Source organism: Heloderma suspectum, chromosome 2 (assembly GCF_057233095.1).
Source record: "Heloderma suspectum isolate Gila_16-S chromosome 2, 16-S_ref, whole genome shotgun sequence".
In the NCBI taxonomy this organism is placed as follows: domain Eukaryota; kingdom Metazoa; phylum Chordata; class Lepidosauria; order Squamata; family Helodermatidae; genus Heloderma; species Heloderma suspectum.
This window is the reverse complement of record NC_139459.1, coordinates 325850814-325877887: the sequence shown is the minus strand read 5'-3', so window position 1 is coordinate 325877887 and position 27074 is coordinate 325850814. Positions and strand designations below refer to the sequence as shown.

Here is a 27074-nt window from a genome sequence, read left to right as displayed (position 1 = left end):
ACATCGGGAAAAACTTCCTGAATCTTAGAGCAATACGACAATGGAACCAATTCCCTAGGGAGGTGGTGGGCTCTCCCACACTGGAGGCATTCAAGACAAGGCTGGACAGCCATCTGTCAGGGATGCTGTGACTTGGATTCCTGCATTGAGCAGGGAGTTGGACTCAATGGCCTTTGTAGGCCCCTTCCAACCCTACTATTGTATGATTCTATGTGTGCTTTGGAGTTGGGACTCTGGCTGAGCAGGAGAGAGGACATGGATCCACAAACGTCTCAGCCTCCATTCCTGTCCCTTCCTGCACACATCAGCTACACAGGCTCAGAGGCCCCTCCAGCAGAAACTGAAGGAAAAACTACATTAGAAATTAGGAACACAATAGCCACCAAATATGGAATCAGGTGGACCCATAGGCCAGTGAAACACCTAGGTGTTTGGTTAACTTCTGAGATAAATTATATCAGTAACTATCAGCCTTTGGCTCTGTTTTGGCAGACTTTAATGGCTCTTTATGGGAATCTCTTGGATGGGCAGAACTGCTATTATGAAAATGAATGTCATACCAAGGATACTGTTTATTTTTGAAAATAGGACGATACCAGTGACATTAACAATACTAAAGGAATGGCAGGCTATATTATTAGAGTTTATATGGAAAGGGAAGAGACCAAGAGATGCAACAAAGACCTTAGAAAAACCATATGAAAAAGGACTGAAAGTCGTTAATTTGATAGCATAGTATTATGCAGTCCATTTAAAGGTGTTTGCACAACAGCTCATCATATGTCCTAGTACATTATGACTGAGCAAAAATGTGCCAAGGTTCCCCTTGCGACACTGCCATGGCACAGTAAAAAGAAAATCAACAATTTAGAGGTGTTGGTCAGTGACAATCCATGTATTATGCTACTACTATGCTAGTTTGGGATAGTTTTAAGAATATCTTTTCCCCCAACATGTCTTTGCTTTCACTGTTTATTTATAATGATAATTTCTATTAATTGATGGAGTTTTAAACTGGATTAGACATAAAGTCTGTAGATTCACACAAGTGGTGAGAATGAGACATGGATTTCTTTACATGAACTTACACACAAAATGGGACAGACTCCTCGTTGGCTGCATTACAGCCAACTACGTTCCTACATAATTTCTAACTATCGTAATACTGTCTTGAACTCAGATTTAACTACTTCTGAACAATTAATTTATGAATGAAAGAAGCGGAAAGGTTTATTATCACAGATCTATCTGTTAATTATAGAGAGAGTGATGAAAATAAGGGTAATAGCTTCAAAACTAGACAGAAAAGAGCGATTGTCCATCCAATTACATCACAGATGTGGAAGAAAATATTGTTTACAAGGCCCAGCAGCACTACTATGAAAGAAAATTATTATTAAATACTGTATCAGCACTATCTGACATCTAATCGATGGAGTCATATTTATGGGAACTGTGATGACTGGTGTTGGTGAAGTGGAAATGACAAAGCTAATTTTTTACATGTTTGGTGGGAATGCCCTTTAATTAATTATTTTGGGGAAAATGTTGTATGTGTGGTATCAATACACATGTTTCTACTGTATATCCTGTGACCCTCTAACAGTCAATCAATGAACAGATAGAACCCATATAAAAAGAGATGGTTCAAAATCTATTGACTGTTGCCAAGTTTTTGGTTGTCAGAAACTGGAGAAGTAATGTTATCCCCGTGCTGGAAAGAATGGTTGTGTATTTATTTATTAATTTATTTAGTTTCATTTCTATACCGCCCAAGAGCCGAAGCTCTCTGGGTGGTTCACAAAGTTTGGAAGGCTGTAAAGTTTGGGTGTAAAGTCTGGAAGGTTGCAGAGATGACTAGTTAACCGAGTATGTCTGTTTAAGAGATGGTAGATAAAGGTCTGCCTGTTTTTCCAATGTCTGGCACCCTTTTATTGTCTTTATGTGGGCTAGAGACAACTTGGATATTGACAGATATAAATGTTTTTCCTTGGTATAGTCTGACCTTTGTCGGCAAGGTGATGTCTCTGCTTCTTACTATGCTGTCTAGGTTGGCCATAGCTTTCCTCCCAAGGAGCAAGCGTCTTTTAATTTCATGGCTACAGTCACCGTCTGCGGTGATCTTGGAACCCAAGAAAGTAAAATCTGTCACTGCTTCCATTTCTTCCCCTTCTATATGCCAGGAAGTGATGGGGCCAGATGCCATGATCTTCGTTTTTTTAATGTTGAGTTTCAAACCAGCTTTTGCACTCTCCTCTTTCACCCTCAACAAGAGGCTCTTTAGATCCTCTTCGCTTTCTGCCATTAGGGTGGTATCGTCTGCATATCGGAGGTTGTTGATAATTCTCCCAGCAATCTTAATTCCGACCTCTGATTCATCCAACCCGGCATTTCTCATGATGTACTCTGCATAAAAGTTAAATAAGCAGGGTGACAATATGCAGCCTTGTCGTATTCCTTTCCCAATTTTGAACCAATCGGTTGTTCCATCTCTGGTTCTTACTGTTGCTTCTTGACCCTCGTACAGGTTTCTCAGGAGACAGGTAAGGTGGTCTGGTACTCCCATCACTTTAAGAATTTGCCACAGTTTGTTGTGATCCACACAATCAAAGGCTTTAGCGTAGTCAATGAAGCAGAAATAGACATTTTTCTGGAATTCTCTTGCTTTCTCCATGATGCAGCGAATGTTGGCGATTTGATCTCTAGTTCCTCTGCCTCTTCGAAACCCAGCTTGTACTTCCGGTAGTTCTCGGTTCGCATACTGCTGAAGCCTAGCTTGTAGGATTTTGAGCATCACCTTGCTGGCATGTGAAATGAGCGCAATGGTGCGGTAGTTTGAACACTCTTTGGCGTTGCCCTTCTTTGGAATTGGAATGTAAACTGACCTTTTCCAGTCTTGTGGCCACTGTTGAGTGTTCCAGATTTGTTGGCATATTGAATGCAGCACTTTAACAGCATCATCTTTTAGGATTTTAAATAGCTCGGCTGGAATACTGTCATCTCCGCTAGCTTTGTTGTTACTAATGCTTCCTAAGGCCCACTTGACTTCACTCTCTAGGATGTCCGGCTCAAGTTCAGTGACCGCACTATCATGGCTATCAGGGACATTCAGATCTTTCCTGTATAGTTCTTCTGTGTATTCTTGCCACCTCTTCTTAATCTCATCTGCTTCTGTTAGGTCCCTGCCTTCTTTGTCCTTTATCATGCCCGTCTTTGCACAAAACGTTCCCTTGAGATCTCCAATTTTCTTGAAGAGATCTCTAGTCTTTCCCATTCTGTTGTTTTCCTCGATTTCTTTGCATTGTTCATTTAAGAAGGCCTTCTTGTCTCTCCTTGCTATTCTCTGGAACTCTGCATTCAGTTGGGTATATCTTCCCATTTCTCCCTTGCTTTTCACTTCCCTTCTTTCCTCAGCTACTTGTAAAGCCTCATCAAACAGCCACTTTGCTTTCTTGCATTTCTTTTTCTTTGGGATGGATTTCGTTGCTGCCTCCTGAACAATGTTACGGACCTCCGTCCATAGTTCCTCAGGCACTCTGTCTATCAGGTCTAATCCCTGAAATCTATTCCTCACCTCCACTGTATATTCATCAGGGATATGATTGAGGTCATACCTGAACGGTTTAGTGGTTTTCCCGACGTTCTTCAATTTCAGCCGAAATTTTGCAAGAAGCAGCTCATGATCTGAGCCACAGTCAGCTCCAGGTCTTGTTTTTACTGACTGTATGGAGCTTCTCCATCTTTGGCTGCAAAGGACATAATCAATCTGATTTCGATATTGACCATCTGGTGATGTCCATGTGTAGAGTCGCCTCTTGTGCTGTTGGAAAAGAGTGTTTGCTATGATCAGCATGTTCTCTTGGCAAAACTCTATTAGCTTTTGTCCTGCTTCATTTTGTACACCAAGGCCATGCCTGCCTGTTATCCCGGTGATTTCTTGACTTCCTACTTTAGCATTCCAATCCCCTATGATGAAGAGGACATCTTTTTTTGGTGTTAGTTCTAGAAGGTGTTGTAGGTCTTCATAGAACCGATCAACCTCAGCTTCTTCGGCCTCAGTGGTTGGGGCATAGACTTGAATTACTGTGATGTTGAATGGTTTGCCTTGGATTCGTACTGAGATCATTCTATCATTTTTAAGATTGTACCCCAGTACTGCTTTTCCCACCCTTTTGTTGACTATGAGTGCTACTCCATTTCTTCTAAGGGATTCTTGCCCACAATAGTAGATATGATAGTCACCTGAATTAAATTCGCCCATGCCTGTCCATTTTAGTTCGCTGATTCCCAAGATGTCGATGTTCAATCTTGCCATCTCATGTTTGACCACCTCCAGCTTGATTCATTGAACTGACATTCCAGGTTCCTAAACAATATTGTTCTTTACAGCATCGGATTTTCTTTTCACCACCAGACACATCCACAGCTGAGTGTCCTTTCGGGTTTGGCCCAGCCGCTTCACTCTTTCTGGCGCTACTTGGAAATACCCTCTGCTCTTCCCCAGTAGCATATTGGACACCTTCCGACCTGAGGGGCTCATCTTCCGGCGTCATCTCTTTTAGCCTTGTGATACATTCCATGGGGTTTTCTTGGCAAGAATACTGGAGTGGGTTGCCATTTCCTTCTCCAGTGGACCACATTTTGTCAGAACTCTCTGCCATGACCTGTCCGTCTTGGGTGGCCCTTCACGGCATAGCTTATGGCTTCATTGAGTTACGCAAGCCCCTTCGCCACAACAAGGCAGTGATCCATGAAGGGGTATATTGTATATTTTATTATTATATAGGAAATATAATACATATATTGTTTATACTATGTATTATATTTCCTATATAATAATAATATATATATATATATTAAAAACTGAAGGAAAGGAGAATGGAGTGGCTAAAAAGTCTCCAGCATTCCTGAGTCTCCTTCTGTCCTGCACAGGATAGACAAAATTGGAGTCCTCCGTCTATCACAGTGATCTTCACTATTTTTCAAGCGGAGCCACTTTGGCTCCAGGCACTGCCATCCGGGGCCACTTGTGGGCCTTTCCTGGGCCGTTAGTGGCCTATTCCTCCCCTGGTCAAGGGCTGCCTTTAAAGAAAAACCCCGCAGCCCTACCATTGTGGACCCTTTCCGCATTTACAGCAGGCTCCCAGGCTGCAATTACACGATTGCTGAGAGGGGAAGCTTTAAATTTTCAAGGTTCCATAGAATTCAGTGAAACAGTGCCATCTAGTGACTGTTTTAATAGCATAAGAATCTGAGAATTTTTGATACCTCATTTTCTTCAGATCTTTTTGGGATGGAATAACCAGGAAATACCTCTGGATGTGCCCTGGAAGTTGATGATGTCATGAAAAGGACCCGTAAACTTCCATGAGTGAGCAATCTCAATAATGGGATGAAAGCTCCACGTGAAGAAACCCAAGCAGTGATGCTGGAGGCTTTTTTCAGGCCTCTCTTCCTTGTCTCCTTCCACATTGTCCAAGCAAGGTCTCATCAGTCAGTCAACAGGCAGGCAAATTCTGACATGCTCACCTGGTCCTTGGATTGGGATGGTTCTTTTTCTCATAACTGAGAGAGTGTTCTGCTCAGTGCTGCAGTAATACCCAGTGCAGGTCCACCTTGTGTTCTCTCTCATCCATACATTCAATTTCCTCTCCATCTCCAGTGCCTTTACACCGCACAACTGCAGCTAGCCAATCACTTTGCTCTTTGCCTCTTGGGCTCCTGCCCCACCTCTGTTAATTGGCTGATTGCTCCTGCATTCTCCTCTTGCCTCTCCTCCCCAGCTGCCCCACAACTGACAAGTGGTAGGTTTCCTGACTTCCCACCCCCAAAGCCTCCTCCAGTAGCCCAAATAACAGCAGTCAGCCCACTGCTAAAGCAAATAGCAGGGCAAAGCTAGAGAATCCCTACTGGCAGTAAACAGCTACTGCAAAAGCAGCAGTGGTGAGTGAATGAGAGGGGGGGTGGAGGGCTCCACTTGAGGTAATTGGGAACCACCAGTGGGTCTTGGGCTTTGCAGTGAAGAGCACTGATCTATCAAGTGTCAGTCAGGTAGGACCGAGCTCTAAAATGTGTTTTATCACTGGTTTTACTGTATATGCTTCTGTTGTGGGTGTTGCCCTGAGAGCTTCAGCTATAGGATGATTCATAAATTGAATAAACAAAATAAAAATAAATTGATTTTGGATGGTTGTTTTTTTATTTGCTGGTTTTATGATTTCAAATTCGTGTGTGAGTGATTTCTACGCACAGTGCCCCAGGATTGCCTTTGGCTGTAAAGAAGCGGTATAGAACTTTAAAAAATAATAATAATAAATTAATGAAGGCAACAAATGGAAAAGCATGCATGTGACGCTTTCTAAAAATATAGTGTTGGGCAGCCCTCCTAAAAGTTTAGGGGAGGGGCAAAACTGACAATTAAGAACTTAAGCAGAGCCCTGCTGGATCAGACCAAGGTTCCATCTAGTCCAGCATTCTGTTTGCACAGAGGACAAGCACCTGCCCCCAGGAAACCCCTAACAGGACACGAGTGCAACAGCACCCTCCAGTGAACCAGTGAATTGAACTAGCATCCAATTCATGGATGCGTATGTCTATCATTTAAATTGTCAAGCTGGGAAAAAGCCAGGCCCACCTTGGGACCGAAGGAAGGGAACTGCTGTGAGATGTCTTTCTACATTACATTTGCTTTCACCTTAGATTTAGGTTCTATCTATATTTCAGAATGGCAGTATTTTGTACAGGGAAATAAGAGTCAGCTAGAAAAGTAAAATATGCCTTTGTAAAATTATTGTAGCTTTCAGGTTACCATAATTCTTTAGTTAACTGCCATTCTTTAAAACGTTCTGTCTGCTAGACTATTTTCTCCTCCACTGAAATTTAGTTTGTTGTATTTTAATACTAGATAATGATATGTGCTTGATCTATGTCTCAATATAACTGTAAAGTAGGTCTTGGACATTTAAGATATGAATTACTTTGTAAAACAAAATCCGTTTAACTGAATTGCAAAGAGCACTTGCCTTAGCACAGTATATCTTTAAACAAAAGGAAGTCTGTCCTGCATTATTGTATCCTGCTGCTTTGGGTATCAGATTTGAAGCCTTAAAATGGCTTTGGAGGAGTTTTGGAATGCCTGGTGCGCAACAAAATGTCAAAGAGTGTTTAGCAGCAGCAGTTTTGCTTTGAAGTGCACAGTTGAGCTGACACTGGATGCTAAAGTGAGGCTTTCTAGAGAGTTTAAAAAACCACATGCCTCTCTACAGGAGAGTCATCGGTAAATAAAAAATTTCTTTGTTAGATCATCGGAATGGAATGGAACTAGCCACAAAAGTAGGGATTAAATTATGAGAAATTAAGGGAAACATGGTGTAGCCTGTTATGGGACATGGAAGAGTTGCTGTCTACTTGGGGAGTAGGAGTTATCTCTTTTATGTGTGACTGATCTATTTTTTAAAATTAAGGAACTCAGTGTTGACAGCAGGGTTAGTAGCTATTCTCACAGCATGTCTTTCTATTCCCTACAAATTAGCAGAGACACATCGACTTAGTTTGGATGACACAACAGCCCACCATGGCTTAAATTGGAGGCTGTTGCATCGTGCTAGGTGCCTGTGGGCACCATTTTTGCATGTCACATACGGCCACCAGCTTGCTGTGTCATGAGCACCCAGGCAACGGGGTTGCTTGAGGGTTAGACAACCCTCAAAGAAGCCATGGCTTGTTATAGGATTATTCGAGGGCTGTCTAACCCTCAAACAACCCCTGCTGCCTGGGTATGCATGACATGACAAGCCAGGTGCCCATGGATGCCCATCACAATACGATAGCCCCACAGGTAAATTAAGCCAGAGAGGGCTGTCATGATGTGTGAACAAGCCATTGGATTGGATCCACAATCTGCCTCCCATGGATGGAAAGGTTCTTTTTCCAATCATGGGAAGGCCCATGATTCTTTGGAGGAATCCTCTTTCAGGGGAAGAGGGTGATTCTGTGGATTCCTCCCTCCCCTGCATAGGACTCCCTATGCCCCCTAAATATGCTCCAGAAAGTTAGGTTTGCCCTCTAGAACAATGGGGAAGGTGGCACTGGGATCTGCAAAGGGAGGGGGAATCAGCAAAAATTGCCTACCTTTCCATCATCAGGAACATTCTGAGTGCAACTACACTCAGGAAATGCCATTAACACTGGAAAAGTAGCTGGATCTGACTCACTGTGCTTCAGTCTCCCTCCATAAAGAACATAAATAAAAACAATGGATCCATTCACCACCCTAGTGGCTTGAAGGAATCAAAAAGTGTTATGGGAACAACTGACTTTTTGGAAGTTTTTTTTAAAACATTGTATATATGTATGTTGGGTTTCCCAATGCTGTCCAATCATCAAAGGAATGTCTTTGAAGAATGACACCAAGCATCCTGTGTTCAGCCAGACCCTTATCTACTCATTGACTTGCAAAGGTCTGAGAGCAGAACGTAGTCATCTGAAATGAAAGTGTTGTTTCACAGAGCTCTATTTTTACTACACTGAGGCTTAGATTAATGTATTTTACATTGATTTTGCCACTACAGTAGATTACTTTGAGGGGCACTTAATTTAAAAGGTAAGAAAACAACAGGCGCATTCTGTAGCTTCCATGAGGAGTAAAACAAAATCTTGCGCTAAAACACAATAAATAAAAGTTTTCCCAACCTTGAACTCATTTGTGTAGATGGAGTGTTGAAATTATTGTTATTACTATTACTTTTATTATTATAGTACCATCAGTGTGCATCACACTTTGCTTAGTTTTAAAGGTTATGTTGTTTAGAGCTGTGTCTCAGCAGACGAATGCAAAATTATGTGGGTCATATATGGTTTATAACTCCTGACAGAAGTGGCCCTCTTCATCCACAAAGCTGAAGTAACAGAAGCTGTGTCTGCTAAGCTTAATGACAGGACTGGCCTTGTCTTGGATGTCTCTGGCAAGCCTATAAATAGGGCATTGAGGAAACAGAACCCTGCCCCCAAGCTCCATTTTGCTATCATAGCTAATAGCTGTTGATAGATCTGTCCTCTATTAATTTGTCTAACCCCTTTTGGAAAGCCATCTAAGCTAGCAGCATTATCACCTTTTATGACAGCAAATTACTGACAAAGGATGACAGTTATGGAAGTGTGAAACAGATTTTCCTTTGGTCTGTTCTGAAACTACTGACAATCCATTTAATTGGGTGGCCCCAGTTCTAGTACTATAAAAGATCCATTATCTCCATACCATTCATAACTCTTGCCCCTACTCCTTTAGCCAGACCACAGATTTCTATAAAAGCATTATGATACTGCTGGTTATATTTCCAACCCTTTACGTAATAATGCCCAAAACTGAGTTTGTCTTTTTCACTGCCACTTCACACCAAGCCCATGTTTTCAGTGATCTATCTACCAGGAGCCCAAGATTCTTTTCTTGGAGCATCACTGCCGATTCACACTCAACGAGAGTACGTATGGTTAGGAATATTTTTTTCGCGCAAATGTGTAACAGTTTGCAGTAGTTTAGGACAGCCTTCCCCAATCTGACACCTTCCAGAGGTGCTGGACTACAACTCCCATCATCCCCAGTCGGCATGGTAGGGTGTTGGGAGTTATCATCCAACATGTCTGGAGGGTACCAGATTGTGGAAGGCTGTTCTATAGAATCTCATTTCCCATTTTGTTGGCTATTGACCTAGTTTGGAGAGTAATGCCATGTATATAACCTCTGTGTGTGGCCTCTATGAGGCTACAGTGTATCTGAGTAGGCCTGAGGCTTTAAGGAGTTAAGGAGTCTGTGGGTAGAGAGTAAGGAAGAAGGTCTACTGTGGGTGGGTAGTGTTTTAGAAGTTGAGCTGAGTAGGAGAAAGTTGAGGAGAAAGTGAATGGCTAAAGCCTGAATATTAAGCTGTTCTTTCTCTGTGGGATAACCATACATGACTGGTGGAGATCAGGAGTAGGAAGCAGGTGGCTGTGTTATGCCAGGAGGCTGTCCTATGATCTTGCCAGAAGAAGGTTAAACAAACAGGCAGTAACAACCCAAATAAACAGTCCAAGCTGCCAGAAATACAACAGGAGGAGCTTTGGTATCAGAGGAAGACTGTACCCAAGAGTTGGACCTGGCTGTGAGTGTATTTGGCTGGGGTGGAGATTTAGGAAATTTGGCCTGAGGTAAAATAAGTAATTAGGGTGCAAACCTATCAGGATAGTCGACCACCTCCAAACTTGGAGGTGGCCAACTATCCAATGCAGGGCAGGTGGAGCAGTGGGGATCCTCTCCTCCACGCTCCTCTCCTCCCTGCATTTGCAGCCAGACAGCCAATTTTGGCAGTTTAGCTGGGGACTTCAGAGCAGGAGGCGTCGTGGGATAGGAAGCACTGTAATGGATAGGAACGCTCATAATGATGCGTCGTAATGATGCTTCTGGGGTCTCCTCCCCTCCCTGCCCCTGGGAACACCCCCTTTTCTCCTTCTCCATGCTGTGTTTATGAGGGCAGAAACGGGGAAAAACCATACTGCCTATGAGGCAACAGGGGAGGGGAGTGCAATTTCTGGGAAACCAGCTCGGATTCGTGGCTCCGAGCTCAGCCCCCAGAAACCAAAAACTCCTATAGCCACCAAGACACTGTCTAGCGGCGATAGCATTGCTCTCTTAAAGGTTTTTTATTAGTGTCTCTTCAAGTCCTTAAGTGTCACAGCAAGCACTTTTGTGAAAACGCCAAAGTAAATATTAATAATCCCTTATGTACAAAATATCCCTTTAATAAATTAACTTGTTTAATAGTTCATATCGTCTCTAGTGTTGGTGCCCATCTCATGCTTAAGCCTCTTATAACAGCTACTAAGAGGTTTTAAAGTATTCGAACAGAACTGGGGGCAGCGGAAAGGGGTCAGCTTGTGGAACTCTTGAGTTATAGGGGCAGAGAGTTACTTAGGCCCTGACATATAAGCATTTGCTAAAAATAAGAAACTCCATAGGTGGGATTGCCCAGTGAAGGAGCAGCTCCCCCAAAGGTGGTGGCAGCACTGGGAGAGAAAATCCCCCATACATCTTTCTTGAAGTCTTCATGGCCTGCTTTGGATTTCACCATATGAATAATTGAGTGTTATCCACAAACCTGGCTAACTCCCTTTTCACCCCTGGCTCCATATGATTTATGAAAAAGTTAGCAACTGCCTCTGTACTGATCCTCACTTCTTCTTTCCATCTGTTGTGGAAACTGTCCATTTCTTCCTGCTTCCTGTTTTTTACCCAGATACTGATTCAAAAGATCGTACCTGTTATAGAAAGACTCCATGTTATGGAGCATACTTCATGGATGTATTCTTCCAGTGACTCTGCTGGCAAAGGGAGAAGAAAGTCGACTCACGAGTAAAAGTTGCGTAACATACCGCCACAGACAAGGACTAGAAGTCTGCAAGCTCCATCTCGTATCTGGCAGTTTTATCGGCAAGATTCCATTTTATACTATTTGGGTGTAAATTTCTGCCAGGAACATTCTTTTATCCATAGCCTCCCTTAAAACTAGCATATAGTTACTGTTAGTATTATGGAGAGTTAAAAGTGCACATATCAAAGCTAGATTAGGCCCTTGGGTGTTTGAACAGTAGTATGTTTTTCTTCTGTTGGGAACATTTTCCCTCATGCCTATAATAAACATATATAATGATTCATAAAACAGAAAGGTCTCCCAAGGTTAGTTCATGCTGTTATTTTAAACCATTATCTTATATGAAATTCTGCTTTAACTGGATCATAAGATTAACAGGAGACAGATATTTAAAGAACACCAACAGATTCAATGCCTTAGGCTGAGACTTACCAGTGTTGTGGGGCAAGAAGGTCCTTTTGGAGAACCAACTTAAATCCTATGGTCAGTCATTACCAATTGGCACTATCTCCAGATCAACCTTCCCCAGGACCATCTGGACTACCCACTGTAGTCCAGATGGTGATGGGTTGAACTACAATTGCCATCATCTCCAGCCAACATGGCTAATAGTAAAGGGTTATGGTAGTTTTAGTCGAAAACATCTGGGGTGCATGAAGTTGCCTATCTGGATTCATATCAGGCTCCTTCATAAAGGACGGCATGTGGCTGAGATGACGCTTTCGAAAAACAAACGTTTTGCTCCATCTCTGTGATCCAGGAGGATAAAATCCCCATGAAATTCAGGAGAGCAGATGTACTTCATACAGAGCAATCCTATACATGTTTACTCAGAAGTCTCACTGACTTACTGCCAGGTCTACTGGTTGGTTTAGACACCAATCCTGAAAGGGCTCTTAGCTAAAACACAGTGTCCCCAATCCAATACAGGCATGCTTCAAAACATGAAATGCATTGGGTATGAGTATGCAGAAGTCTTGTGTTGCACTGGGGCTACGGCCTTTTCTTGTGCAGAAATAGAAAAGCATGAGTTAAAAAGTGGGCTGGGTTTTTTTTCTAACCAGCTTGTCTGGAGATGGTACCAGAAACAATTGAAACGCTGTTGAACTATGGAATGCCTTTTGCCCATATACTTTACCTGAGAGGTATGCAGCACCATGGAGACAAAATAAACCCCAAAATGCAAGGGCAAAGCTAACATGTGAAAACAAAGAAGAGCCCTGCTGGATCAGACCAGAGACCCAACTAGTCCACTGTCTTGTTTCCCTCAGTAGCCAACCAGATGCCAATGGAAAGGCCACAAGCAGGACTTAAAAGGCAATAGCACTCTCCTACTGTTTACCTCCTAGTAACCACTGATAGCCTTATCCTCCAGGAATTTGTGTAACCCCCTGCTTAGCTGAAATCTAGATACATAACACATTGGTGCAATTTTACTGGCTTTCCTGATCATGTGCATACATATTTCTATAAGGATTCAAGCACTGGTGATCTCTTCTATTGGTGAGCCCATTCCTTGAAAATCTGGCATGTGAATCTACCCTCAATATCTTCTAGAGGCAATGCAAGATTCCCGCCTCCCTGGGCAGGTGTTTAGTGGAATTAAGCAAGGATTTATTTGGCTTTCACATCTTTTGTTCATGTTGTTATATATTGTAGTCATCTTTTAATATATAATATTTTATATATTGCGTTGGTCATTTGGCCTTGAATGATCAAACCAATTTAACAAGTTGACATATACTGGGAAAGACCATCTCTGATTAACCATCCAGGAAGCAGGGTGGAATAATTGTCTAAAACAAGTAGCCAGGGGGGCAAAAAACCTCATTTACTAATTAACAAATACAATAATTATTAAAATTAAGAGTCAGAAGCAAGATTAGGAATCTATCTTGGTTTTAAAGGCGAAAAAAGTTATCTGAAGGTCTTAGAACATGGTGTGAATATTCAAGAAATTCCTCACAAAATAAAAGCCAACAATGACTATTATTCTAGACAGCTTCACATTGTAGTGAGGAAATCCTGTACACAATTAAATAAATTAGTGCAACACCGTCTCCATGTTTTTGGCATTTCTGGATCTACAAAAATTGGTTGTACGTTAACACAGTCCAATTTACATAAAGCACAGCAATTGCTGGGTCAGTGACAGTTCATCTGCAGAGATGTGTGTGCATCGCTGAATTTGAATATGTTCCAATGCATCTTAAAGTCAAATGATGTAACCAGGAACAGACGGGCTATAAATTCCCCTCCCTTTACAGTTCCATTTATGCAGGCTGATGACAAAACAAAAGTATGTAGCACTTAGGGAAAGACGGAAACCGGAATGAGATACAACTAAAATAATAGGAAACAATTACATGTCATAAATTGTATGCACTAGAAAATGCGGTCTGTCAAAGAACTGGACGTTTAATTATTCTAATCATTATAAATAGCAGCTACCTGAAAGTGAAGATCTTCTTTTTACCTCGAACTTTGTTTATGAGCGATAAATATGCTACCCATCAGGATGCAATGAGAGCAACAAAAATCCAAACAAAACAGCTTCCATCCGCTAATCTTTCTAGGTGCAATGTTGGCAATATTATCCTAAGTCCCAGTGTGCTGCTAAATGTCTTATGATTTATTTATTTATTTATTTATTTATTTTATTTCTATACCGCCCAATAGCCGAAGCTCTCTGGGCGGTTCACAAAATGACCGATATTCTCCATTTTGCTGCACTGGCACCATAAGCCAACATGGGACACAGCAGGTAGGTCAGAGCCACTAAGAAGAGTCATCATAACAGATGCAGAAATGCACCAACACAGGCAGTTCTAACACAGCACAGAAATAGAGATGCTTTATGCTGCATCCTAAAGACTTTCCCCTTGTTCCAGAGTCATCTATGCCAGCACTTGGTATGCTGCAGCAAGAGATCAGAAGGAAATTTGGATTATGTCTTGCAGTACAACAGGCTGGATTTGCTCCCTAAAGATTGCCATCTAGTACAGTTGGCACATGAGATTATAGAATGTGCTATAGATAGCGATCTAATTGTGCACATGGGGTGTGCAGTTCTAGCACCTTTGACCTCTGCACTCCAGCAGCGTAGGAAGCTTCAGCTCACAGTCCCACACCATTCAACAATGCCAACAGGAATCAGTGTAGAAATTATAGATCTACCTAGCTAACTTCCCACTCTATAGATGGGACTATTCCACGGTAAAAGAATTGTCTTCTCGCCTAAGTCACTTCCCACACTTGTAGTTTGGAACATGTAAAGCCATGACCTGGTTGTTCCGTGACTTGGATGAAAATACCTACTTGATGGCCCAGTTTTCTTTCAGTTTCTGGAAGCAAATTGGCAATGAAGATGTTTATTCTGCGGATTCCCAAGTAGATGGAGACATCTGGCATGCTAAAATCTCTCTATGTTTTGGAGCCAGTGTCCTCACTACTGCCCTTAACACTACCAATGGGGAGAAACATAACTTCACAGACAGTAACAGAATATGAAGACTGGCAAGGGCTACTTATTTAATAAGCATCATTATTTACTTCCCTACTTCATTTGATAACTTAGTAAATCTCAGATAAAAAATATATTGAAGTGGATTTTCTAACAGTAATTCGATTGTCTTTCCTATCATTTTTATGGTGAGGCGCCTTCATCCGAAATATTACTGGTTCTTAACCTCACCTTTTCTCCAAAGTTATTTGAATCAAGGTTTCAGGATTTATAATGTAATAAATCAAGTCCTATAGATGATGCACCTTGAAAGGTGTTTTGGTTGCTCTTCTACTGATGTTCATCTTGAGCATGAAAGAGATAGACTCATAGTTCCTGTCTTTAAAATGTATACAGTTCTTTGTAAGAAAGTTGTAGTCTGAGGAATGCTGCCATCATTAAAAAGGAGCACAGCTCTAGTTCCTGCCAGCTCATTTGAAAAGCTGACTGTCCAAACTTGATAGTATTCTCACAAAATGAATGTCTCTGTGCAACAGTCAGGCAATGCAGTTGTAAATTCCACTGTTCCAGGTTTGGCACATGTTTATGTTTTGCTACCGTGTCACCTGCAAACAAAGAAAAAGAGGAAAGTGAGAACCATACATGTAAGTACTTTGATAGTGACAAAACTAGGTAGGAGCTGAATTTGTCAAAGATGTTATGAGCTGACATACCTCTGGAGTCTCAAATTCTAACCTGTACTTCTGTGCTCAGAACATCCTATGTTCTACCAGCAGACACCCAACAGAGCAATCTTTGCCTCACTGCCCTCCTTTCAGTGGATTTTCCACTGTACGCACTTTTGAGCACATCTAGTGGAATCGCTGGGACAGGAGCTGGGAAACATTAGGATAGGGATGGATGGACTCACCCCACTCCAGCTCATATGCTACTTGCTGGACCCCTGGTCTGCAGAGTGGAGTCTGAGAGGCCGAGCGGGGGAGGAGTCAACTGGACTCCCCTCCCCTCTCAGAGTCCTGCGACATCCCTACTTTAGGACACTGAGGATCCTCTGCACCTCCCCTCCCTGCCCCCTGATTTGCATCCTTATAAAAGTTCAGAGCTCTGACCTCAGGTGAGGCAGATACCATGGTGCTTTTGGTGGTGGCTGCGGGGCAGGTGGGTATATTCCTGTTTGGATTTCCCCTCCCGAAGTTGTAGACATGTCTATGGCCTCAGGAGGGGAACGCCACTATATCCAATTGGCCATGAGATACTCTCCTAGGGACCATAGGAGTGCTCCCTTAAAGTCTGTTAGGGCGCATTCCTGTTCAGATAGGCGGCTGCCTCCGAACTCGGAGGCAACTGCCTATCTAATGCAGGGCAGGAGAAGCATGGAGGGGATCGTTCCCTCTGCACTCCTCCTGCCCTGCATTTTCAGCTAGACAGCCAACTGCTTCGGAGGCAGCACGGAAGTGGGGGGAGGTCAGTTCTCCAGAACCCGACCTCAGAGCGCAGGCTCCCGGAAAACCAGACATCCTATGGCCATCTAGCCACTGTCTAGCAGCCATAGGATTGCTCCTTCCAAGTATTTAAAAATATTTTAGTATTTTTGTGTTTTATTATTTTAGTCCCTGCAATGTGGTTTTACCTGATATTATATTTTATGCTGTGTTGGCACGTTTATTCGTTTTACGTTGTTGATTTTATTGCAATTTTATTTGTATTATTATTATTATTATTACTACACTTTAAGCTGTAAAACACCTAGAGCAATTTATTTCATGAGGCATTTAATAAATAAAATAGTGGCACCAAAGCATTTGGTGTTACAGCACCTATCCAGGCAGGTGTCCACAGTCCTGACTTCTGGACGTCTCCTTAAACATTCGTCTGTACACAGGCTTTCCCTGAGGAATGCCTCAGCCAGTTTCAGTTTTATTGCTGATGAGCAGAAATTATTGTTTCATTGTTATATTTTTGTGTTGTGTTCACCACTTCGATAATTTTGTTGGGAAGCAGTATATAAATTTGTGAAATTAAATAAATAAATCTTACATGCTTTTGAAGGAATAAGAATAGCAAAACAGCAGCAGGTCAGACATTAAGTAGAATTTTGCTTTGCAAGTAAATACAAGCAACTTATTAAGAGCTGGAGGACAGAGTCATCAGGGTGGTGATCTAAGTTCAGGCATACAACCGAAATGGAAGAAAGTTTGAGAGCTCTTCTTTTCGTTTCAGGTAAAGACACTGATCTTTATAGTTTCTAAACACATTTTATGTACATTTTAAAACAGCTCTGTTAATTAGCAGTGCTCAGTGAACGTAAACAGTAAAATGTGTTCCATTAATTTTTATTCGGAATCATAATCACTCCAAAAATGGTTTATTTGTGTGCCTATATTAATCTCATCCAACAGTTATTGTAACTATGAACAACATGCAAAAGCAACATTATGCCAGTATTTTGTGTTTGTTCCCTTTTTTTTATAGTTGCCTAAATAACTTTTTTTTCATCTAACGCATGGCAAACATAGAGCAGTTGGGATGAGCTCTTCTTTAAAAAGCTGAAATTCCTCTAACCAGCTATTTGGTAGCTAAGGGGAAGTCGGGTAGGCTTTCAGTGAAAACAATACTTATGAACTAGTTCTTATAAAGCTCATTTCATTTAAGGGGACTTTCATGCATTACACTAAGTGTGATGTCTATCTACTTTTCCCACACCTGTGAGACAAAAGCCTTCATTGTAAATTGCAAAACCTACAATGGCGTGTATATACACACACACACACACACATACATACATATACATATACACACACACACTGGATTTTCTGTTCCACACTCCTATTCACACTTTTCACATGAGTGCACAAACAGAATGAGAGAGACTTGGAGCCATTTTTAATATTGTGTTTGTTTGTTTGTTTGTTTGCTTGCTGGGGGTGGAGTTTTTGTTCTTAGTTTGCTCCTTCATTATCACTGAAATCCTAAAGGCCTTCATAGTTGTCTATTCTCAACAATTTGCTGCAATGAATCCTTCTCAATCTCCTGGCTGTGTCTCTTTCGCAGACCAGGAAGCACAGTGTTCTACTGAATGGCGCCCATAATCACAAGCTGTTAGAAACATAAGAAGAACCCTGCTGGATCAGACCAAAGTCCTCTCTAATCCAGCATTCTGTTCCCACAGTGGCTAACCAGATGCCTCTGTGGAAGCCCACAAGCAGGGCATGAGTGCAATAGCACCCTCCCACCCATGTTCCCCAGTACTCAGCAACATGCTGCCTCTGATAATGGAGGCAAAATATTGCCATCACAGCTAGCATCCATTGATAGCCTTCTCCTCCATGAATTTCTCTAATCCACTTTTAAAGCTATCCATGTTGGTGGCCATCACTACACCTTCTGGTGGCGAATTCCATCGTTTGACTATGCGCTGTGTGAAGAACTTCCTTTTACGTGTCCTGAATCTCCCATGAATCAACTTCATTGGATGGCCCCAGGTTCTAGTATTACAAGAAAACGAGAAAAACGTCTCCCTATCCACTTTCTCACACACCATGTCTAATTTTACACACTTCTATCATGTTCCCACTTATCTTTTTTCCTAAGCTCAAAAGCCCCAAACACTGTAGGAGAATTGCTCCAGCCCTGTTCATTCTGATTGCCCCTTTCTGCGCCTTCTCCAACTCTACAATATCCTTTTTGAGATGCGTCAACCAGTACACAATATTCTAAGTATGTTCGCACCATAGATTTCTATAAGCATAATATTGGCAGTTTTATTTTTTATTCCTTTCCTAATGATCCCCAACATGGAATTTGCCTTTTTCACAGCAGCTGCTCAATGGACATTTTCATTGAGCAATCCACCCCAGCTCCAAGATCTCTTTCTTGGTCAGTCACCGCCAGCTCAGACCCCACATAATAAGCCATATAATTGATGCCTTTGTGTGTTTAAAGAAGATGCAATATTGTTCAGTCGTTAAGTCGTGTCTGACTCTTCGTGACCCCATGGACCATAGCACGCCAGGCCTTCCTGTCCTCCGCTCTCTCCCGGAGCGTGCTCAAGTAATGACCGAGTCTGAAATCCACATAGGTATTAGCCGGCATGCAGTTATTCACGCTTAAATCCTACTGACTTCAACTGACAAGGATATTTGAACGCTGGACCATGATCATCACTTACCAAGCAATAATAGCAGCAGAGGTCTAGCCTCACAGGTATGTGCAAGAGAATGTCAACCTGCAGAACTTATCACCAGGTTTATCTATGTGACTTGCATGTTCCACATGTACTTATACAACTCACATGGCAGCCTGGAAGGCACTCTAGCTGGCCCCTCATGATTTTTGAAAAGATAAACAGTAGGGCTGTGCAAACAACTTGGATAAAGCATGAAACCAGCTGGTGAAGCAGACTGGTCCTGAGGCTCTGGGCCCACCTCAGGTGGGTTCTTCTGTCCTGATCGTATATATTTTTGAACCTCCCACAAGCTCTGCAAGCTCTCCATAAGTGAAAACCACCAGACAAGGGGAGAGGGAGGCAGAGGAGGGGGTGTAGTTTTGTGACTGAGCACTCAGGAAATGATCGGTTGCACTTTTCTGTCCCTTTTCCAGCTCTACAATACCCCTTGGAGGTGTGGCGACCAGAACTGCACACAGTATTTCCAGTATGTTTGCACCATAAATTTGTGTAAGAGCATTATGATATTGGCAGTTTTATTTTAGATTCTTTTCCTAATGATCCCCAATATGGAATTTGCATTTTACAGACCATTACATATTGAAATTATCTACTGGATATCATTATTAAGAACATAACATAAGAAGAGCCATGCTGGATCAGACCAAGGGTCCAGCATTCTGTTCACATAGTGGCCAACCAGCCATTGACCAGGAACCCACAAGCAGGACATGACTGCAGCAGCACTCTCCCACCCATGTTCCCCAGCAACTGGTGTGCATAGGCTCATTGCTTCTGAGTTTGCAGTATCATCCTTTATCATCTCTAAGGAAAATGCCCCATCCATGATAGCCTATTATATAAATGAATCTACTCGTGGAAATCTTTTTTATGCGCAGAAGTAAAAAAAAAAAAAAAAACACTTCAGAGCACCTTTGTTTGGACTGACAACAGCAGCAACTTTTTATGAATCTAGAATTATTCCCAAGATGGGTGATGATGATAATAATAATAAAAACCTCCCTACTGCTTCATGATGCCTTGGGGAATTGTACTTTTCCTTACGGAAGTACCTGATGAAATGGCTGTACTTTCAGGAATCTGACAATCTAAAATTTATATTCCCAACTCACACTGATGCTTCCTTGCCCAGAAAAAAAAAAAGCTGGAACCAGAAGCTAAACACACCACAAAGAGATGCCAAGTACATGAATTCACAGTATAAAAGGCGGCTTACGTGCATTATTATCTGGATAGGTCCAACCTTGGTTTTTCTCTTGGTGTGAAAAGTATATTTGCAAAACAACAAGAAAATGGAAAAGCCCCATCACAGACATCTTATCAAATTAAAGATACTTGCAGCACCTCTGGGTGCAATGCTAACCCATTAAGATCAAAGTGAGCTTTGCCACTGACTTCAGTGGGATGTGGATTGCACGCTTGAGGATCTCCTCTTTGAAAAGGGGAGTTAATGGCTTGTTACTTTAATGAAGCAAAGCCAGTTTAGGGCACTCTTGGGTGCTAATTCAGCACAGTAATTAATCTCAAACTACAGATGTGTGCAAAAGCCTCAGTCAGAATTGGAAATCATACCCACACATGTGAAGAAGAGACAGTTCCTGCTCATTTTCATTCTAAGGGCAGAGAGCTCTGCTGATTCTCTTGCCTCTGGCTGGTATGGACTTGCTCTCCTTAGACTGCATCTGTTTCTGCTCACCAGCTCCTTCGTTACTCCTTTTTCTCCATGCTCAACCACACTGTGGACGGCCCCTTATGATCAGCAAAGAACTGCAGTTCTGGAACTCCCTTCCAAATGGCTTGCAGTTGGCCCCTTCTGTACAGGCCTTTAAGAGGGCCTTGAAAGCCTACTTTTTTCACTGTTGCCTTTCCTTAAGATGTGAATAGTTCATATGATTCACAGTGGTCTTCACTGTGGAAACTGCACACCTGTTTGATGTGCCCATGTACATCTATCTGATGTGCCCAGTGTATATTACATCATTCTCCTGTGTATGTTGTTTTATGAGGGGTTGGCCCTGAATATCGGCTTATAAATACCTTGAATGAATAAACTAACTAACTAACTAATCCTAGGCTAGAACTGTTACTGTCAACTCCAACTCTTCCTCCCACACTACAACAACTGAGATACTACAAGTAGCAATTGAGCTACTCATGCAATACAAGGGTCACACAACAGCATAAAAAGGAGGAGGATAAAGATAATTCCACTTCGGCCAAGAGCATAAACAGGCAAGAACTGCAAGTGACAAACACACCAGTGTGTAATTTGTGGGATTTCTGTCCACACACACACATTTTGTAGCACCGTATTCTGAAATGGTGCCTCACTTAAAGCCAGAGGAATTTTCAGCTGGTCGATATTGCTGGTGTTGTCTGCGTCAACATGAACCTAAGCCAATCCCCAGCTGTTTTCAGCATAGATTCAGAAGGAACTGCAAAACAGCAGTCAAAAGACCAATCTGATGAAGATAGGATATAAAATTTTAAATATGGTGTTAAAGAAGCCAACTTTGCACAGCAGTCCTATACAGATTTATACAGAAATAGGCCCCATTATGTTCAATGGGACTTACTCCCAGGCAAGCGTGCACAAGAATATAGCTTTACATTGCAGTCTTTGGCATGCCTATTCAGAAGCAAGTGCAAATGAGCTAGGAAGGTACCTCGTACCGGTCAGACTATTTGCCCATTTAGCCCAATATTGTCTACTTTGGCTGGCAACAGCCCACTAGGGTCTTAGGAAGAGGTCTGCCACATCACCTTCTTTTAAGAGAACAATGCCAGAGATTGACCCCGGGGCCTTCTGCATGGAAAGCATGACATTTATCACTCAGCTAGGCTCCTTCCCAATTTCTTAAGGTCTTACTTCCTAGTAGAGGGATGAGGAAAGTGTGGCCTCCAGACATGGTTGGATTGCAGCTCCCATTTGCTCACCATTGGCCATGCTGGCTAGGGCTGATGGGAGCTGCAGTCTCACAACATCCAGAGGCCACATGTTTCCCTACCCTGCCCTGGCAGGTATGTTTAAGATTGCAGCTTTGGTCACATTGAAATATAACGCTAAATCAGCACCATTTCTAGTTGTCCAAATGTCTGATGACCCAAATGTTTTGTTTGCTTCTCAAAGCCACCTGACTAACAGAGCTGGGATGAATGGCTAAGAACGCAAACACAGGTTAAATTTGTGGCAAGCCCATTTACCCCCAAATGGTAAGCACTGCAGGAACACAACTGTTCCAACCCCACCAGGCTTTCTTCACACAGAGCTTTTATCCTGCGATTGAGATTGCTCCTTCACAGAAGTTGGCAGGCTCTTAACATGATGCCATGACCCTGACATGACACTCCATGACCCACCAGGTGTCTCCTGCACTAAATGCCCTTTGTTCCATTTTAAATAGATCGCAGATAATGACCTATCAAATTACCCCGTTGTGTTCCGTTTGAGTTTCCTCTGTGAAAAGAGGAAAAGCGGCAAGAAGAGGAGCGAGATCAATGAAAGAGAATGGAAGACTCAGATATCGGGAGAAGGAGGGAGGGGGGGGGAGGAAGCGAGTGAAAAAGGAGTCGTCGTGATCCTGCATTTAAATTAAAATGGAAGCAGAAAGCCCCATTTTAAATGCAGGATTTTAGGCTGATGTAGAGATGCCCCCAGATTCTCCGTAAGAGCTCTACAGCTAGCACTCAAAGCTCTTGCCAGTACAGATCACCCCGTTTATTTCAACGAAAAGAACAGATCCACACACAAGAAATGCAGACATGAATCTTTCTCAAAGTTAACTAGGGGAACATGGGCACATTAATACTCCCTGCACAGGATGAAATTCACTGGATTAGAGCTACTCACTCTAGAAAACACTTACAAAAAGTGGTGTCATTTTCTGTGCTTGAGCAGTTAGTGGTCCTATTTTCTTTCTTCTTCTTTTATATCATGATGAAGGCCGCAAACTATTTTACAGGAAACAAACTTTACCATGGAAAAAGGAAATCCTGAAGGAAAACAGGATTTTTGTTTCCTTGGCACATTTTATGCTAGTATATATCTTTGGCTTCTTTTTAAAAAAAAATCAGGTGATCCAATCTTATCTCCCAATCCTGTCCATCTCCCACTATTTTGTCTAGTTTGGCCCCTAATTAAATTTACCCTGATGTTGGCTAACATGAGAGCAAGGAATGAGCAGCGTACATGAACTTGCCTTGGTAGTTTTGACTTTGTTTCCACTGCTGCATGACCAACCTGAGTAATCTGGAAGTACTTTACATTCTTCTCCATCCAGACAAGGGCTCATATGACACCACCACTTCTGGACAACAATGGTGGCTGGAAGACAAAAGCAAAAGGGAGCCAGTGCTATCAAGAAACTTATAGGCAAATGCAACCCTTCCCCCAACCTGGTGCCTTCCAGATGTGTTGCGCTACAACTCCCATTAGCCCCAGCCAGCAAGGTCATTGGCCATACAGTGCCATCATACTAAATGCCCAGCACAAGTAGTTAATGCAGCACACGTGCACTTTATGGGCCACTTTCCAGTTGAGAATATTTAGGTGTGTATACAACAGGAGGGCTGCTATCTCTTTCTTTCTCTCCTGCTGAACATGCTGCCCTGTGTGCCCCTCACACATTCTTTTCATCTGAACTGTGATAAATGCAGGCTAGAGCTGGTTTAAAAGAAGTTCAAATTAACTTACTTTATTAGTGCTTTTAGAGTCGGACACGACTGAACGACTGAACAACAACAACACATCATCAGAGGAGACTAACACTGTTTAAGTACAATCACCCCCTGAAGCTGGGTGTGAGAGTGTAAGTAAGTGAGGGCATGAGATATGGTTACTCGCTTCCTCTTTGGGAGAGAGCCACATGGTGTTTGTTGCTCGTTGCAGAGGAAAACGAGGAAGGAAGAAGAGGAAAGGGAGGGAACAGGAAAAAGGAACTGATCGGGTTACAGGACAACAGGGGGATGAACAAGACATGTTTTCTGTCGCCCCCTAGTGTCTGGAAGGATGCGGAGTTGTTCCTATTATCCAACAATAAGCAGGGAGGAGGAAAGAGAAATTAGCCAGATGGTGGGACGGGGAGAGAAAAGCAGAGAGGACAGTATGGGGGGCATCTTTGCCCAGAGCCTCTCAAACCTGGCAGCATCACCAAGTGTTCCCTGTTCCCTGACTCCCATACAAAGGCCTTCCGTTACTGTTCGTCTGCAGGGATGGGGGACAGGGAATGCATCTATGTTGCTACAGCAACCAGGCTGAAACAGCAGTTTCAACACAGCATGACAAAACAGGGAGCATCTCAACCCAGTTGCATTGGCAGTGGAGGTCCTTCTTGTAACATGGTTCCTCGGCCCTAATATTTTGTTTGCAAATCATCACAACAGCCATTGCCGGTGAGCTGGTGTGTATATGTATTAGAATAAATGGAATAAATGATAAATTTTCTGCACAGCATATTTTGGCAGTTTTCTGCAAGATACTTCAGTAACTTTATTTAAGCAAAGCAAGGTGTTTACATACATATTGCAGTCCTGCACAACAATAAGCTGCTTAACAGTGTTTAATGCATGTTTAGGCAGAAGTATGTCTTGAGTTCAATTGCAGCCTAAATTCCTTTGACTTCAATAAGATTTAAGCAGCTTCTCTATACGATTGCAGGCAAAGGCAGTTGCCTTTAATCAGTTTCCTCTTTCACTTCTTCTTAACTATTTTTCATACTGTATTTTTACTAGGGAGGGAAAAAAATCCATAAAGCGTATTTATTTATACATCCCTTATTTAATTTGATTCAGTGGATGCAATTCATCAGTTCATATGAAATTACTAGAGAAGATATTGGTTCACAATCCAAACTGAATTAGAAACTGAAATATGGAAATAAATGTTAATTCTGTTGTCTAACATTCTTTTATTATGTGCACATTATTATGAACTTCATTGCTGATTACAATTCTTTGCTCTGCAGAAGTGTACAAAATCACAATTCTTACATGCAAAGGACAAAGCAATAGGCCATAAATTTCACAGGGTGACTTTTTTTTTGTTTTTTTGCCCCAAACCCTAAATTAGGTTAACTAACAGCAGGATAACAATGGTAGATTTGGTAGCTTGGATACTGATTCAATTATTTCATTTCTGCTGTGTATTTTCTATGTAGGTAACAGCCAGGTGTCTTTGGGTAGGAGTCTATCATTACTGTGTGTAATTTCATCACCTGAAGTTTCAGTTAATAAAAAATGCAAATAATCTCTCAGAGGGGTTTTTAAAAGCATATTCTAGTGTTTTCAGCAAATAATTATTCTGATTGGACTGGTTAATGATTAACTAGCTGGATTTTTAAAGTGTGTGTATGTGTTCATGATACTTAAATTTTGATAATTTTTGCTTGGAATCTCTTAATTTAATTGTGGTGACCCACAAGTCTTGTAAAATACAAACAAAAGGGCTAAAAATGGCCTAGCAAGTGAGAAAGCCATTAGGAGGAGCCAGCCATTTGTCCTCTTTTTCCTTCCCATCAGGGGGCGGGGTGCTTTTGTCATAACTGACTTCACTGAGAGAATTGCCTGCAACCAAGGACAAGATGGTACACAGACAGACAGACACACACACACACACACACACACACACCACATTCCATGTATAGAAATCTGACTGAACTAGCGGTTGAATATTACTTCAACAACGTTGATGGGACAACATCCTCCAATGCACCTCAGGGCAGCAGGGTAAATTAGAGGGTGCAGAGCAGGCTAATTTCAAGGGAAATGGTGGAAGGCTGCTGCCCACCGGCACCTGCTGCTTGAGGCAGCCACCATAGTCTGCTTAATGGGAGGGCCATCCCTGGGTCAATCAGTCAGTTTGGTTGGGCAGACAGCCAGGGCAGAAGGAGCGCGAGTAAACTGAGGGTGTACATTCTCCCCCACTCTATTTTCTGAGTCCACATAGGAAGAGGAAGATGGGTGTCAGGGTTCCCCTTATGGACCCCCTGAGCAACTCCTTAAGGATGTCTTGCCTCCTTAAGAGGCCTACCTTCCTTCTTTTAAACTTCTCCTTCCCAATAATGTGGGGTTTAGGGTGTAGACGTGGGTGTTTGATACACCAGACACTTGGAGTTTAACCACAACAGTTTACTGGTAAATTAAAGCAAGCAAATCACAACTAATGGTATTTACACAATAGAACTCAGTGATACAAAAGGCATTAAGAGAAAATAAAAGTTTCAAAACGCGAGTTCCTTCACCCTAGCTGGTGATTTCTCCAGGCTGCTTCATCCTGCTCTCTCTTCAGGTTCTGCTCTTCCTGACTCTGCTAGTACTGGCTCACTCACAATCTTTATACACTCTCCTCCCTCAAAACCGAAAGTACTGCTTCAAACCTGAAGAAATGAAACTTAACCTGGGAAATGAAAATGAAACTTAACCTAGGAAATGAAACTACTCCTCTCAAGGATGCCTCTCGGCCTGACCTTTTTCTTTTCCTTGCTTCTGTAGGCCTTAAACCTTCACAACAGGTATGAGACAAGGGAAGGGGGAGGCTGTAGCCTGTCAGGTCATTAAGGATACAAAACATGTGACTGGCTCCCAGAGTATGGTCTGAAGGCATATGATAAAGCTAAGCAGGTCTGGGTCTGGTCAGTGCTTGGAGGGGAGACCACCTGGGAACCACATGTAGCCACCTTGAGTTCCATGATGGAAGAAAGGTGGAATATAAAGGGAATGAATGAATGAATATTAATCAGTATGACAACTTGTGGAAAACTTGTGAGGGGTGATCTAGTGTCGTTTTACAACCCTAAGAAGAGGGGTAAAATCCCTTCACTACGTAAGCCTTGGGAAGCGCATTATGTGGTACTTAGAAAAACAAACAAAGTGATTACCAGATCCAGCTAGGTCCTCAGATCCAGATAATCCCAAAATTATTTGTGAGGACCAGCTAAGACGTTACCAAGGAGACAAAACATCTGACTAGCTCCACCAAATTTCAGTGGGCCAACGTATGGCACCTGAATCGGAAGCCTAGAAAACA

General features: G+C 42.3%; 1 protein-coding gene across 5 annotated transcripts in view; it reads right to left on the bottom strand.

The window, feature by feature from the left end:
* Positions 1–13212: 13212 nt before the first annotated feature.
* Positions 13213–27074, bottom strand: part of TAFA4 (TAFA chemokine like family member 4) — a 181761-nt gene continuing 167899 nt past the window's right edge. For 2 of the 5 annotated variants that reach the window (XM_084832506.1, XM_084832507.1), the window contains 2 exons: positions 23251–23375; positions 13213–15470 (listed from right to left, as the gene is read on the bottom strand). In XM_084832506.1, the coding sequence (XP_084688632.1) occupies positions 15459–15470; positions 23251–23375 (137 nt within the window). In that variant the 3' untranslated portion in view covers positions 13213–15458. The remainder of the gene's footprint in view (positions 15471–23250; positions 23376–27074) is intronic. The other 3 variants (XM_084832505.1, XM_084832504.1, XM_084832503.1) reach the window with 2 other exon arrangements.